Source organism: Dioscorea cayenensis, chromosome 8 (assembly GCF_009730915.1).
Source record: "Dioscorea cayenensis subsp. rotundata cultivar TDr96_F1 chromosome 8, TDr96_F1_v2_PseudoChromosome.rev07_lg8_w22 25.fasta, whole genome shotgun sequence".
Classification (NCBI taxonomy): domain Eukaryota; kingdom Viridiplantae; phylum Streptophyta; class Magnoliopsida; order Dioscoreales; family Dioscoreaceae; genus Dioscorea; species Dioscorea cayenensis.
This window is the reverse complement of record NC_052478.1, coordinates 4,283,269-4,297,303: the sequence shown is the minus strand read 5'-3', so window position 1 is coordinate 4,297,303 and position 14,035 is coordinate 4,283,269. Positions and strand designations below refer to the sequence as shown.

The 14,035-nt window shown below is 37.6% G+C and overlaps 1 protein-coding gene across 1 annotated transcript; it reads right to left on the bottom strand.

Moving 5' to 3' along the window:
- Positions 1-5,766: 5,766 nt before the first annotated feature.
- Positions 5,767-14,035, bottom strand: LOC120267856 (eukaryotic translation initiation factor). Its single transcript, XM_039275532.1, has 9 exons — positions 13,758-14,035; positions 13,004-13,075; positions 11,462-11,557; positions 11,128-11,325; positions 9,705-9,802; positions 8,139-8,226; positions 7,703-8,053; positions 7,371-7,613; positions 5,767-7,108 (listed from the first exon to the last, which is right to left on the bottom strand). The coding sequence occupies exons 1-9, from the start codon at positions 13,914-13,916 to the stop codon at positions 6,089-6,091; spliced, it is 2,325 nt and encodes a 774-aa protein (XP_039131466.1). The 5' UTR covers positions 13,917-14,035; the 3' UTR covers positions 5,767-6,088.

The window sequence follows — 14,035 nt, the reverse complement described above, 5'->3', positions numbered from 1 at the left end:
CACACACAACCACCGCTCACATCTCCCAGAAATATGCTCTCAGTCGAGAATCGAACTCTCACCACTTGATGATCCTTTGACGCTCCACATGTAGTATTGTGTCATCTTGAGTGCTCGTTGGAAAATTTGAGAAGCTTGCAAACATTTGTTGTTGAAAACTAGATCACACCAGGCTATCCAAATGCTCCAAGCATAACTAGCCACTAGAGCCTTATAGAATTGATTTTTGTCCCTCCCAAATCTCCCATGGTTGACGATCCACTGGCCCTCCATCAAGTTTTTTTGACAAGAGGAACTGACAGTCCGAAGGCCCTGCTAAACTATCAGAGGCGTGCACAAGTCTCGATGGAGCAAGTGGGATCAGGGCTAGCGCACACATGGGCGCTGGGACCACTCGCACACAACCACCGCTCACATCTCCCAGAAATGTGCCCTCAGCAGAGAATCGAACTCTCACCACTTGGTGAAGAGCTCTATCGGTGATTTGTATACCAATAGACCATTTAGTCGTTGGCATTGGCCCTCCATCAAGTTGGCAATATCATTATAATTTAAACTAGTACAGCCATAGACTAGTTCTCAACATCCTCTAGCGATGTAACAGTTTTGAATGAGATGATCTATAGTCTCTTTTTCCAAACTGCAGTGAGGACACATCATCTGATGTGGCTTATGTTGAGATTGAAAAGAAATTCAAATGTTGGAATTCTACCATAAAATAACGTCCACTTCCATAGAAAGGTTTTAACCCTTGGAGCTATTGGCAATTTCCATAATTTAGACCAACCATCCCAATGAACAAAATCAGAGTGACGATCCTGATTGATATGGTTATAAACAGCACTGACAATTTTACCAGAAAAGGTATTCGGAATCCAGACTCAATGAAATTCACAGTTAGAATCAAAAACCATTTCACCCACACTGTTCCAGTCAATAAGATTTCAAAAACAATCAGAGATTACAGAACAGTTTAGGGACTTTCCAATCAAAAAACTCATAAATACTCAAGTTTTCCATAGGCAGGCAGATTCATGTTGATAAAAGTAGATTTTAAGGAAATAGAACATCAAAAATCCAAGGATCCTCAGAAAAATTTGTGGTTTAAGGGTTGCAGACATTGATCCGCAAATTTGCTTTAATGGTAACATCAATTTTGCACAGTCCTTTGTAAAACCAAGGGACTTTCGCATGGTTAGGGTTGGACCAAAGATTAAAAATACCATATTTGCAGTGAAGAATTTGGACCCAGTATTTGTCCTCATGATTTAAAACAGTAAAAACATTTTTCACCATAAGAGAAGTTTTAACATTTCTTAAACTTCTGATTCTCAATCCACCCTTAGTCTTTGCAAGTGTAGTAGTGTCTCAATTCATGAAGCGGAAACAATGCCCTTACCCCAAAAGATTTTTCTAATCAGTTAACATGTCATGTCCAAAACCGAGCCAGAAATAGGGTAATAAGATAGAGAATAAACATGGATATGCATCAAAGTAAGGTTAATTTTTTAGCAGGATACCAAATTATGGTCATTTTTCATTATAGGTCCGAACTTCAACTTGAATCAAAATGATTATTCAACTTCAATTTTGTTTTACAAGATGGTTACCTGAGAGATTCCGACCTATTTTTTTTTATGATATAAATGCCGAAAATTCTCTATCAACATATGCATAACACACTGTCCGCCTAATTGGCAATTTCATTTCAGATGTTGATAGAATTTTATAACATCAAATCATCAAAAATAGACCAAAATCTCTCGGATGACCATCTAGTGAAACAAAATTAAAATTGAATAACAATTTTGATTCAAATTGAAGTCTAGACTTCAAAATGAAAACGGGCTATAGTTTAGTACCCTATCAAAAAATTTACACCATCAAAGTACTTACAATATGTTTGGATGGAGGTAATCATCCCCCTCTAGAGGGGGATGATTACTAATCCCAATGCACACCCATGTTTGGGTGTGCATTGGATTCTTTGATTACCCTCCATGGGGTGATATTATCACCCCATGGAGGGTGATCATCATTCCCCCCAATTTTGGGGGGAATGAGGGGAAGGGAGAGGGTAATGGACATGAAATGTCAATTTTACCCTCTCCCAATGTATATATATATAATATTAATATTAAAATAATTAATTTATAATAATTAGATAATAATTCTATATTAAATAAATAAATATTTGGGGGTAATGGGTATTTTTTCACGGAAAATTTTTATTTTACCCTAATCCAAATTATTTGTATTAAAAAATATTAATTTAATTAGGAATTAGTATAATTAATTCCAATAATTATTAAATGAAGATATGTTATTTAAATATTTAATTTAAATATTAAAATTAATAAATGATATTTAAAATATTTATAATTAAAGAAAATTTATTAATTAACCGTTAATTATAATAATTAAATCATAAAGTGAGAAAACTAATTAAATATTTAAACATAATTAAATATTTTATAACTAAAATAATTGATTGATTTAATTAGTTAACTATAGTGGAAATTGTCAAAAACACCTTGTAAGTTTGCAATATTGCCAAAAACACCCCGTTAGTTTTGCACTCCTCAAAAACCCCTTCCTTTTGAATACAATGATTTTTTTAAAACCCCCAAACATCTAATAGTGATTGATAGAGTTAATTTGGAATTTTTTTGGACGAAATTGTCCCTTGCGTGGGAAGTTATGGCAAGTGTGATGGGGTTTGACTATAATGCCCTTGGAGTACAATGAGTTTCTATTTGAAAATGAAGCTTTCTATTTAAAAATATGAGGTATGAGGTTCCGTTTAAAAAAATGAGTTTCCCTGCTTTAAAAAAATGAGTTTTTTTGTTTAAAAAAATTGAGTTTTTCTGTTTAAGAAAAGAGGTTTCGTTTAAAAAAATGAGGTCTCGTTTAAGAAATGAGTTTTTCTGCTTTAAGAAATGAGGGTTTTTGTTTAAAAAAATGAGGTCTACTGTTTAAGAAATGAGTTTTTTTGTGGTGTATTTATCACCCCCAAAATCTCTTTATCTGAGCTTGGATCGGGCCGATGAGACAAAGCATGCGGCTCACAATCACAGTCACGTTGCATGAAAAATGGGATTTCATGTTCAGAGAAAATGGTGCAACCTTTCGATGCCTTCGCTCGACGACGAGGAGCATGCGGTCTTCCCCGAGGTCAACGACGAAGAAGATGAAAGAGATGAGGTCGACGGCGTGGGAAGACGATGAAGACGAAGACGAAGACGGCGAGATCGAACCCTCACTCCAGGCCGCTTCCTCCCTCCGCTCCCTCGCCACCGACTTAGGCACCATGGATCCAAACCCTCGGAATGATCCCTAACCCTAACCCTATTGCTATCCATGTTGCGGTCTCCGCAGTCGAGAATGGTTCCGTTCAAGTTCACCCTCGCCTTATCCGACGCCGCCACCGAAGACCTCACCACTCCGACCGCCGAGGAACGTCGCCAACCGGATCGCCAACGCCGATAAAGATTTTCTCCTTTAAGACCCCACATGAGCGAGGCCACCTTCGAGATCGCTCGCCGGATCCGGAGCTCAAGACTCAGCGTTCGCGCGAGATCGACGACGATGAGATACTCAATGTCCCTACTCAATGAGGTCTCTGCTTTAAAAAAATAAGCTCTCTGCTTAAGAAATGAGTTCTCTGCTTTAAAAAAATGAGTTCTCTGCTTTATACGCTTGTTTGTCTTTGTTTAACTACCGAGTGTTTCGCTTAATATATTGCGTTTACGTTTAAAAAAGTGCTTAAATATCGTTGTTTCTATTTAAATATGTACAAGTGCAACCTTTCGATGCCTTCGCTCGACGACGAGGAGCATGCGGTCTTCCCCGAGGTCGACGACTGAAGAAGATGAAAGAGATGAGGTCGACTGACGGGGAAGACGATGAAGATGAAGACGAAGACGGCGAGATCGAACCCCTCATCGGCACCGCTTCCTCCCTCCGCTCCCCGTCACCGACTTAGGCACCATGGATCCAAACCCCGGAATGATCCCTAACCCTAACCTTATCATATCCATGTTGCGGTCTCCGCAATCGAGAATGGTTCCGCTCAAGTTCACTGTCTTATCCGACGTCGCCATCGAAGACCTCACCACTCCGATCGCCGAGGAACGCCGCCAATCGGATCGCCAACGCCAATAAAGATTTCTCCTTTAAGACCCCACACGAGCATGCCACCTTCGAGATCGCTCGCCGGATCCGGAGCTCGAAAGACTCAAGCTGCTCACGCGAGATCGATGACGATGAGATACTCAATGTCCCCTACTCAACGAGGTTTTCGCTTTAAAAAAATGAGGTCTTTGTTTAAAAATAAGCTCTCTGCTTTAAGAAATGAGTTCTCTGTTTATATGCTTGTTTGTTTTTGTTTAACTATCGATGTTTTCGCTTTAATATATTGCGTTTACGCTTTAAAAAGTGCTTAAATATCGTTGTTTCTATTTAAATATGTACGAGTGGCCAAGATTAATTGGTTTTTATATCCGGGATTAATTTATCATGTAAATATTTGTTTTTTCTGCTTTAAATATTAATGTTTTTTTGTTTAAAAAAATGAGTTTTATGTTTAAAAAAATGATGTTTCGCTTTAAGAAATGAGTTTTTCTGCTTAAGAAATGAACTCTGCTTTAAGAAATGAGTTCTCTGCTTTAAAAAAATGAGCTCTGCTTTAAGAAATGAGTACATGCAAAAACGAATGCAAAAAAGAATGAAAAATGTATGCAAAAAGGTTTAAGAGCAATGATGGAATTTCATAACGCAGGGGTAAAAAAAGGAAGTGAAACAATAAAGGAAGGGTTGTCCGAGGGTATGCAAAAACTCACAGTGTCATTTGGGAAGTTTTGAAATTATCGAGGGGTAAACAGTAATTTTCCCTTAACTATAATAATTAATATGAATAATACAAAATATTGTTATAAATAAAAACTATTTATTATTAAAGAAAAACTCACTATATTATTTAGTATTATTTGTTTATATTAAGGGCACAAATGTAATTATACACTATCTTCCTTTTTTATTTTTTTTATTTCTAATAAATTACTTATATACTTTTCTCATTCCCAATGAATTACTCTCTCAACCAAACAAAGTTTTCATTCCCATCCCCCTCTCCAAAGTTTTCATTCACATCCCCCTCTCTAAAGTTTTCATTCCCCATTCCATCATCCAAACGGTACCTTAAAACTAAGACACTAAGACAGTCTGCCTGCTACAGAAATAGAATGATGATTCCAAGAATTTAAACTGTGATAAATCCTCTCCACTAGGTATTAAAATTGATGAACAGAAAGTCTCTTTGGAGAGATTAGAGCAGCACCCTAGTACTTAACAAGGAAGATTCCTATTTTTATACCTATGATGTTTTCAATTGTTGTCCTAATTTTCCTATTACCTCAACTGGGAAGATGAATAATAGACTTAGCTAGGTTAGCTTTCTGGCCGGTAACCATATGGTAAATGTCCAAACAAAACCTACAGTTCCTGGCAGCAGACCTAGATGCCCTAGTGATTACAATTACAACATCAAGTGTCTTCTAAACCGGTCCCAATGAGCCTCAACAACTTATCAGACTGCCTGGCGAACTTCACTAAAGCAAACCCAGGAATGAATCTCCCTTCCATAGGATTCAGTTTCTGATTTGTTTTTATGTACTTGTGTTTGCAGATAACTGATCAGCTCTATTGTTAAAAGAACAAACTACAAGAAACAAGTACCAAATAGTGCACATTAAGCAAAGTACAAACTTGACAAATTAAATATTTGCTGCTATTAAGCCTTGTTTTTGAATACTTAGACGGGGCAAAACCACCATTGAACAAAATCCATGGTGCTTCTTTCCCTACATAATAAAGAAATAATAACACTTATGTGACCTCGCAAAATATACAAAGTCATAAGATTAACAGCTCTCACAGCTCCATTTTAGGCAAATTGTAACAAGTTGCTCACCTCAAGGGGAAAAAGAGGAAAGACGGACAAATGAAATAGAAGAGAAAGGCAAAGAGTTTGGTTTAACAAAAGAGTACAGAAGTTAAAAAGAGGCGAACTCAGGGCCACTGCATTAATTCAAGAAAGTAGGCTCTCACACACCTTGATCTCGGCCGCTTGCTCTCCTGTTATGGCCTGGCCTGACGAGCTGGATTCTATAGTTTTCATTATGGCATTGAATATCACCGACCGGAAAAACGTGTCTTCTACCTTATTCAGTACCTCCACCATTGTTTTGAAAGCCAGCCCGCCTGCCAAAATCAGATTGCCAAGAACTTCCCCAAAACAAACCGGCGCTTTAGGCAAGTCAATTGCAATTTCATCCAACATTGACGCGTAAAGCATACAGCCCGCCCTTAAGTCCTGTGCGGTGAATACCTTTTTAGAATACAAAAACTCCAAGAGCTTGACAGTGGGATCCACAAAACTTGATCCCTTGTCCAGAGCAAGGTTGATGGCTTCCTTGACAACTTCAGGATGATACTCAGCGCTCTGCAACTCCTTCACACACTCCAGTGCTTCATCAAGGATACGGATGTGGAAATACTCTTCCAAAAGAGAGATCGTCTTCTTGCGCAATTCATTAGGGTTTGCTTTGGGTGCAGTGCTAGCTTTCTGAGGGGATGGAGCTGGAGATGTCACCCGATTTGAAGGCATCGAGGGCGAAAGGTTTTGAGTAGCAGGCTCCACATTCCCAGAGATGAGATTGGATTGACGAGCTTGTTGAACACCGCCACCCTGCAACAATGCACTAGTCTTACCACTAATCAGACCACCACTACCTTGAGGAAGTAGCCTAGTGTTTGTTGTTGATGCTTTGCTGACCAAGGGAGACTGGATGCGAGATTGGTCACCTCTTGGCATGGATTTGGTTCGTGGAACCTCCCAATCATCTCCATCTAACCCTGGCATCCCAGGCATCCTTCTTGCTCCTGGCATCCCGGGCATCATGCCCCCGGTCCCAGGTCGGGCACCTGGGCTAAGGCTGCCCATGGCAGCGGCGTTCCGACCATTTCTAATATTTGCCGCTGCTCCGGGACGAAGTCCAAGATTCTTTTCTGCCTCGCTATGGATTTCAGAAATGGTCTTGGCTTTCACCTACAAAATTACAAATAAAGACCAAAAAATATGAATATAAGAAATAAAAATAAAAAGATTACAAATCAATATTCTTGCAAAATGCTATATAATTTATTATCCCAAAGAAATCAAAACTGATGTCTTCTGTAAAAAATTGTCATGCGCAATTGGAAATGTTCTTGCAGTTTCAAATATATTCTCCTGGTCTTTGGAACCATGAAAGAAGACTGCCGGAGGTAGCAACAGCATCAAAACATAGCTCTAAAATAGAAAGTGTTACCTCCTCACGCCGGGGGACCCACTTATTGGCACGCAAATCAAGGACATCGCGGACCATAAACTTCAAACGAGGTGCAAGCTGAGGATTTTTTGCGAGTTCCTTCAGCCGGTTAAAATATGAATCATTGAAATGGCGAGATTTTGGGCTTTCATCCAACTGCTTGCCAATGGTATTGAAAAATTGACAGATAGCCTCAACATTTTCCTCTTCAGGGCAAACCTTGGCATCAGGTCCCAGCAATTCCTGAAACCAAAAGCTACATGAGACAAATCTAGAAAGGAAAACTTTCCGATGTTTCAACAGAAGTTTTGAAGAGCAATCACAATAAATACCTGGACAATGTGATGAACAATCTTCTCTGGAACCATCTTTTGCTTCAACAGCTCCCCAATAAGGCGTATATTCCCAAGGGTCCGCAACTTGACCATTCTCTCCTTATCCTTGCGCTCCAATTCTTGATCCGGATCAGTCATCTTTCTTATTTCAGCCCTTAGATTGTCTGAACCTTCAAATGCCTCTTGGCAAATATTTAAGAGCACTCGTTTGAATGTAATGTCTTTCCCACCAGGTTCCTCGGCAGGGAATGAAGGAAGCTTTTCATTAAGATCAGAGCACAGTTGAGCATACATGGGGCAAAAGGTAGGCTCTAGAACAGCTTTGTCAAATATGAGTTTAATGACTTCCTGCATGCAACAATTAGTTTGATGAAAAAACTTTGAATTAAGCAAAAATGATTAACAGAATTATTATTTTGAATGTCAAACAAACCTTCAGAATATCAGTTGAAGTAATTCCTGAGTCAATTAGCTGTCCCTTGAGAACATCAAATTTCTCTGGTGTAAGCTTGTTTAAAATACTGCATGGAAAAATAAAAGGAAAATATTGATAAGGTAGTCCCAGAAAAATTCATGGGCTAAGCTACATTACAATGCAAAACTTAATTTATAAACAAGCAAGTGGTTACTATATTAAATTAAGAACCAAGAAGAAGGTATGGTTCAAATCCAATAGAAAGAAAAAAGAAAAGACATTCCACGGCTTGCAAGAACCACATAACCAACGCTTTTTAATGTTCAAAAAGGGTAGGCCATACCCACATGGAGAAATATATAATTAGATGCTAGCAAGAAAAGCCCCCAGCAACATGTGAGATACATTGTATTGTGCATACCATAGTATTGTCAAGGTGGCAAATCATACCTAAGAAAGAAGGATCCCCCATCCACATCTCCTGGCAAACTACCTTGTTACCCAGCAGTAATTCACATAATCTACAAAAATTTGTGAGAAGATCCTTGTTTTTTTTTTTCATTTTCAAACATTAAGTTATGAAACCGCCTGCTTATAAATTGGGGATGCTCAGATTTTTTCGGTATGAATCAAATGGATTGTCTTGAATTCAAGTTGAGTAGCACTTGTTCTGTGTATCTAACTGTCCTGATAGCTCCTAGATTGTTAGCAATCAGTTGATGACTAATTGATCATTAATCAGCTGACTATCAAATAGGCATCTATTTTCTATTCAAATCACCAAAATCACCTGCACAACTACACACTTCAAAAAACATTTGATGTTATTCAGAACACTAGCTCTCAATAAGGGTACCATTTACCCATGCAAATGCAATATTTGCTTCATGAATTACAGAAGGTCCATTTCCCAAAAGAAACAAGTAAAAAGAGAAAATCCAGATCATATAAGCATTGAAAATATCATCACAAATCTGGTTCCACATGTACAAGAAGCCTTGATGGTATAACATTAAGATTCTTTCACCTATGAGGATCTTGCTCATTAAGCTAACTGCTGAGCATCTTCATGTCAAACTGGGTTGCAAGTTCTAATCAGAGGTAGGTAGGCATCTTAAAAATAGACCAAAGTTCCTCTATTTTGCTAATCTCTTAAAGATTGACCACATAGATGGTCTTTTTGTTAAAAGAGGCAATTCATCCTGTGATACTTAAAACTTGATTTAAAAGGGCCCAAGACAATTTTTACCATGTCAATCATGATGAACACCATGGATTGTGTATCTACCAAAGAAGGTTAGCATGGTCAGTGGACAGATGCCCATATAATTATGATTTGTAAGCCCATATACTTATAATTTGTAATGTAACAATTCATCCTGTGATACTTAAACTTGATTTAAAACGCCCCAAGACAATTTTTACCATGTCGATCATTATGAACACCATGGATTGTGTATCTACCAAAGAAGGTTGGCATGGTCAGTGGACAGACGCCCATATACTTATGATTTGTAATGCAAATATGAATTATATAAACAGTGAAATTCAACACAGGAAAAAAAATACCAATGGGAAAATTACCCTTTCACCGTCTTCAAAACCCTTTCTTTTTCAGAGAGACTGCCACGTCGCGCAGACCACGGCACTTCAGCCTTAATTAGTGCAGGAGTTGTCCCAGGCTAATCAATTAAATAATAGCAACAATTAGATACAAAGCAAACGAATACAAGTATGTACTAGTAAAACTGATTCTTAAAAATGAACTGATGATACATTTATACTGAAAAGCACTACAAGTTTCAAGTGGGAGCAAAAGCAGAATAGAAAGCATTCTACCAGCTAGCTAGGAATTCATTAAATAACTGACTATGGTTAGAACAACAGCTATTTGAGAAAACTACAAATTGATCAAGTTGAAAATTTCTCATTTACTTTCGAAAAAACTACTAGTGATAACCCCAAAATCGAAGAACAACCAGCCCAAAAAATCTCAAACATAAATCCATTCAAAATATAGGATGAAAATGATAATTGTCTGCAGATAGAATATTGGATGTTACTCTATTAAAAATGCTAAACACTAATTTTTTTGAGAAATCAAGTCCCAAAAATAAGCAAAATTTTACAAAATGGCCTCAATATTAGTGAAAGGCGTCAAAGCCTCATTGCCACCATCAACAATAATTATCTGGTTCATTCCTTATCTGAACCCCATTACATCACACATAAATAAACATCACAATGCAATGCAAGCCCTAAAACTTGCTCATAAGAAGCGACTTCAACTATAACATTCTCTACATCAAGATGTCATTATTATGATTCCAAGTGCTACTAATATCTTGCATTAAACTGGGTCAACTAATCCAGCTTTACTTCCAGTATTACCTGCCAACATTCTAAGAACTTGCCAAACCAACCAACCAGCAACTTAAGCATATTGGATATTGAAAATCCAAACACTTGTTTACAGTCCATTGACTAAAAACGACATAACACAATTATTCATCTCATCATGAATGTATCCAATCACCACAAACTGCATGGCAAAATTCATCAAGTTTTTTTCCAAAAAAAGGTTACAGTCAAGACAATAATGGTCCTTGCTGGAAAGCCAAAGCTTTCAACTAGTTAAAACTATCCGTACAAACAAGCTTAATGGGAAGTCTCTAAGATGCATTAGAGAAAAAATGCGAGAAAGATTTCAATTCAGGCAAAAAAAAGGGCTCCATAATTGTGGAACTGGAAAAATCTAATTCATAGTGCATCAGGCAAACATCATCATAATTAATAAATAATTCAAGAACCCAGTCTAAACTACATGTCCTAAATAAACCATAAAAACACATCTACTTTTTAGAAGCATAAAAAAAATGAGACTAATCCTGACGCAGGATTTAAAATAATAATTAGAGGAAAAAAAAAGACAAACTTCCTATACATATACATATATATAGAGAGAGAGAGAAAGAGAGAACAAGATACTGTGTATTTTTCTTATTACCCCTTGATTGGAAGAAACTTGAGCCCTTGAGGAAAATTGTGAACTAAGATGATTAATATCATTTCTAGAATTGGATGCAAATGAGTCTTTGTTATCATTCCAGTTCCTCTCCTCTCCAACAGAGGGCGATTGTCCTGATCTTCCACGCCAATCCCGATTGTCTGGCTCAGAATAACGACTCTGAGATTGATTTTGGATCTGCGACAGGAAAATAAAAAATGCATTCATCAGAGGAATTATTTCATGCAAGGGGGATACCTTTAATCAAGGATGCATGAAGTAATTAATCATCACAGAGATATGAGATGAGATAAATAATGAAAAGAAAACTCACGTTTATGTCACCACGAGCCCAGTTCTGTTCTTCACCAAATAATTCAGACTCAATCCCTTGTTTAACTTTCAGAATGGCTTCTGGTACATCAACATTCTGCCAGGAAAAAATTAAATTAGCTACATTCAGAAAAACAGTAATACTGTAAATCCAATAGACTTAGCCAATGAATGAGAACCAGCTCGAACAACATACTTTGGATGCATCCACATTTATGCTGAATTTACATGTGAAAAACTTACAGGAGCTAATGCAAGGCAGTTGAATTTACAAGAAAATAAGCTTACACTCAATTTACTAGTTTAATGGTCCAACCAAATGCAGAGTCAGACTCTTTCTCCCACAAATGGTTTGTTAAAAAAGAATAGCTCATATACCACTAAGCCAAAAAGAAAAAGAAAACAGACTGCTGATGAATAAAACAATAAGCCCATTAGGCAATATGATAATGGAAGTATAATCCATACCAAGGAAGTCACAATTACAAAGTACAACAGAGTTAGCAGATTCAGCTTGTACATACTAACCAAGGGCCAGTTTACCTAAGCTTTTTGTTATAAAGCTCCTCCCAATAGCTTACTATTGGAACTTTTGTCAAGTTACAAGAAATTATATTCAAGCAACAATCATCAGTTTGTGCAGAAAAAACTTCGTGATTAGGACCAAAAACACATTAAATGTCACAACCCTTTAGCCTGTGATTGACAAAAACCCCTCACAACTCCTTGCCACTATTATAGCTTTGATGATACCACTGCTTTTAAACTCCAAGTGCAACTCAGCTACATTTGCAAATTTAGCACAAATAAACAGTGCATTTGCAGAGAACTTTCCAGCTAAGTTGCTACTATTTAACAAAAATAGAAGGATCAATTTTTGTCAACACAGCACATGAAGTAAAAGTCTTGAAGCATGCTGCGCTATTAAGAGTATGCTAACATATACTATAAAATTAATTACATTGCCAAAAGAATAACTTGGAAACTTTAGAGAGCTTCATACTGTTTGATCACAGTCTAATTTGCAACATAAAAATCTGGTAGCACTCAATACCACAGGTAGAATTCAAAATGGATGCGGAGAGCCAAAAGAAAATACATAACAAGGAAGCATGCAATATTGAGAAGAGAAAGGGTACATCGAATCATAGAAATGGTAATTGAATTGCAAGTTACCACAGACTATGCCTTCTGGATACTACTACTGGTGCAATTTTGAGTTATACTGAAGGAAAGAAATGTGTGGAAAATTTAAAAAATTCAGCACACTACTCAACAATGAAAAAAAAACAAATGACAAATATAACAAGATAGAGGAAAAAATATTTCTTCTAATTCCACAATTAGGGGACATCTTCTGAAAGATTACTTCATGTGGTACTGCTTTTCAGTTTTGCAATGGCAACAGAGCCATGATTTTCCAAGGAAAGAGGATAAGTACATGGTACATGCTGAAAATTAGAAGAGCCCTCACCCAGGGCTTTAAAAGCAGTAAGACATCAATGAAAGAAAACTAAAGCAACTGAGAGAACCAATAAGATACCTCCCTGAGCTGCAAAAGTTGATCCCTGGTGTAACGGACGCGATCACCGCCATCAAACCGCGCATCCCCAGACTGCAACATAAAGATTCATCTAGTATCACTAAAAGATGCCAAGTCATCATTTTCTTATCCAAGCCAGCGCAGAAAAACAGAGTCAAACAGCTCATTCAAGGGCAAAGATAGAATATTTATATGTATATATCAAAGATCTTGTAACCCAGAATAACATAGTTCTAAAGACAGAACCAATTCACTCATTAAGCGTCCATAGAAACCCTACTTGTAGGTGATAAAACTAGGATTAGACAATCTGAAGCTAAGCAGTTAGGAAAGAAAGAAAACGGAATAAAAACAGCACTGGATAAAACCATAAACAAGAACGAATAAATAATACACGCAAATAAACACAAAAGCATAGGAATTTCGAAAGAAAAACACCACCTTTCTACACACACACACACACAAAAAGAGAACTTGACGCAGACCATCAAGAATTTAAAGCAAATCAACATAAAAACATGTTTTTTTTCTATCAGACCACAAGCACAAAATATTCAAACAAAATACTAAACAAACAAAAAGATATGGAATAAAAGAAAAAAAAATGACTACTTAAAATTAAAAGCTTACATCACCAAAGATCGAAAACAAAAACCACATCAAACACAAACTTTAAATACAAACAAGAACAAAGAAACCATCTTTATCGATGAGAAACGCGAAACCCTAGATCCAGTGTCCGGAAGGCCCAAACCTTGAGATTGGCGGCGGCACCATGAGGACGGAGGGCATCAGCCGGCGATCCACCAGCGGCAGCGAAGGCAGCGGATTCGAAGCGCGGGACAAGGAGCCTGCTGCTTCGGTTGCCTCCACCTCCAGGCCTCAAGCTAATGACCGTCTGATCCGCCTGCATACCTTTCCTCAACTCCGATTATCAACCCTCTGCCGTCCGATCTACCGGAAAACGCGCCGATGATGGTCGAAGACGAGCTCGCGGCGAAGCCCGGTCTTCCAAGAAGAGGCCAGAGAAAG

Bases quoted from the DNA above. Each gene is read 5' to 3' on its own strand.
- LOC120267856 (XM_039275532.1), bottom strand. From the start codon at position 13,916: ATGCAGGCGGATCAGACGGTCATTAGCTTGAGGCCTGGAGGTGGAGGC. The intron at 13,076-13,757 runs GTTTGGGCCTTC...TTTATGTTGCAG, and splicing joins GTGCCGCCGCCAATCTCAAG to TCTGGGGATGCGCGGTTTGA. The intron at 9,803-11,127 runs GTAATAAGAAAA...TTAATTGATTAG, and splicing joins AAGTTTCTTCCAATCAAGGG to CCTGGGACAACTCCTGCACT.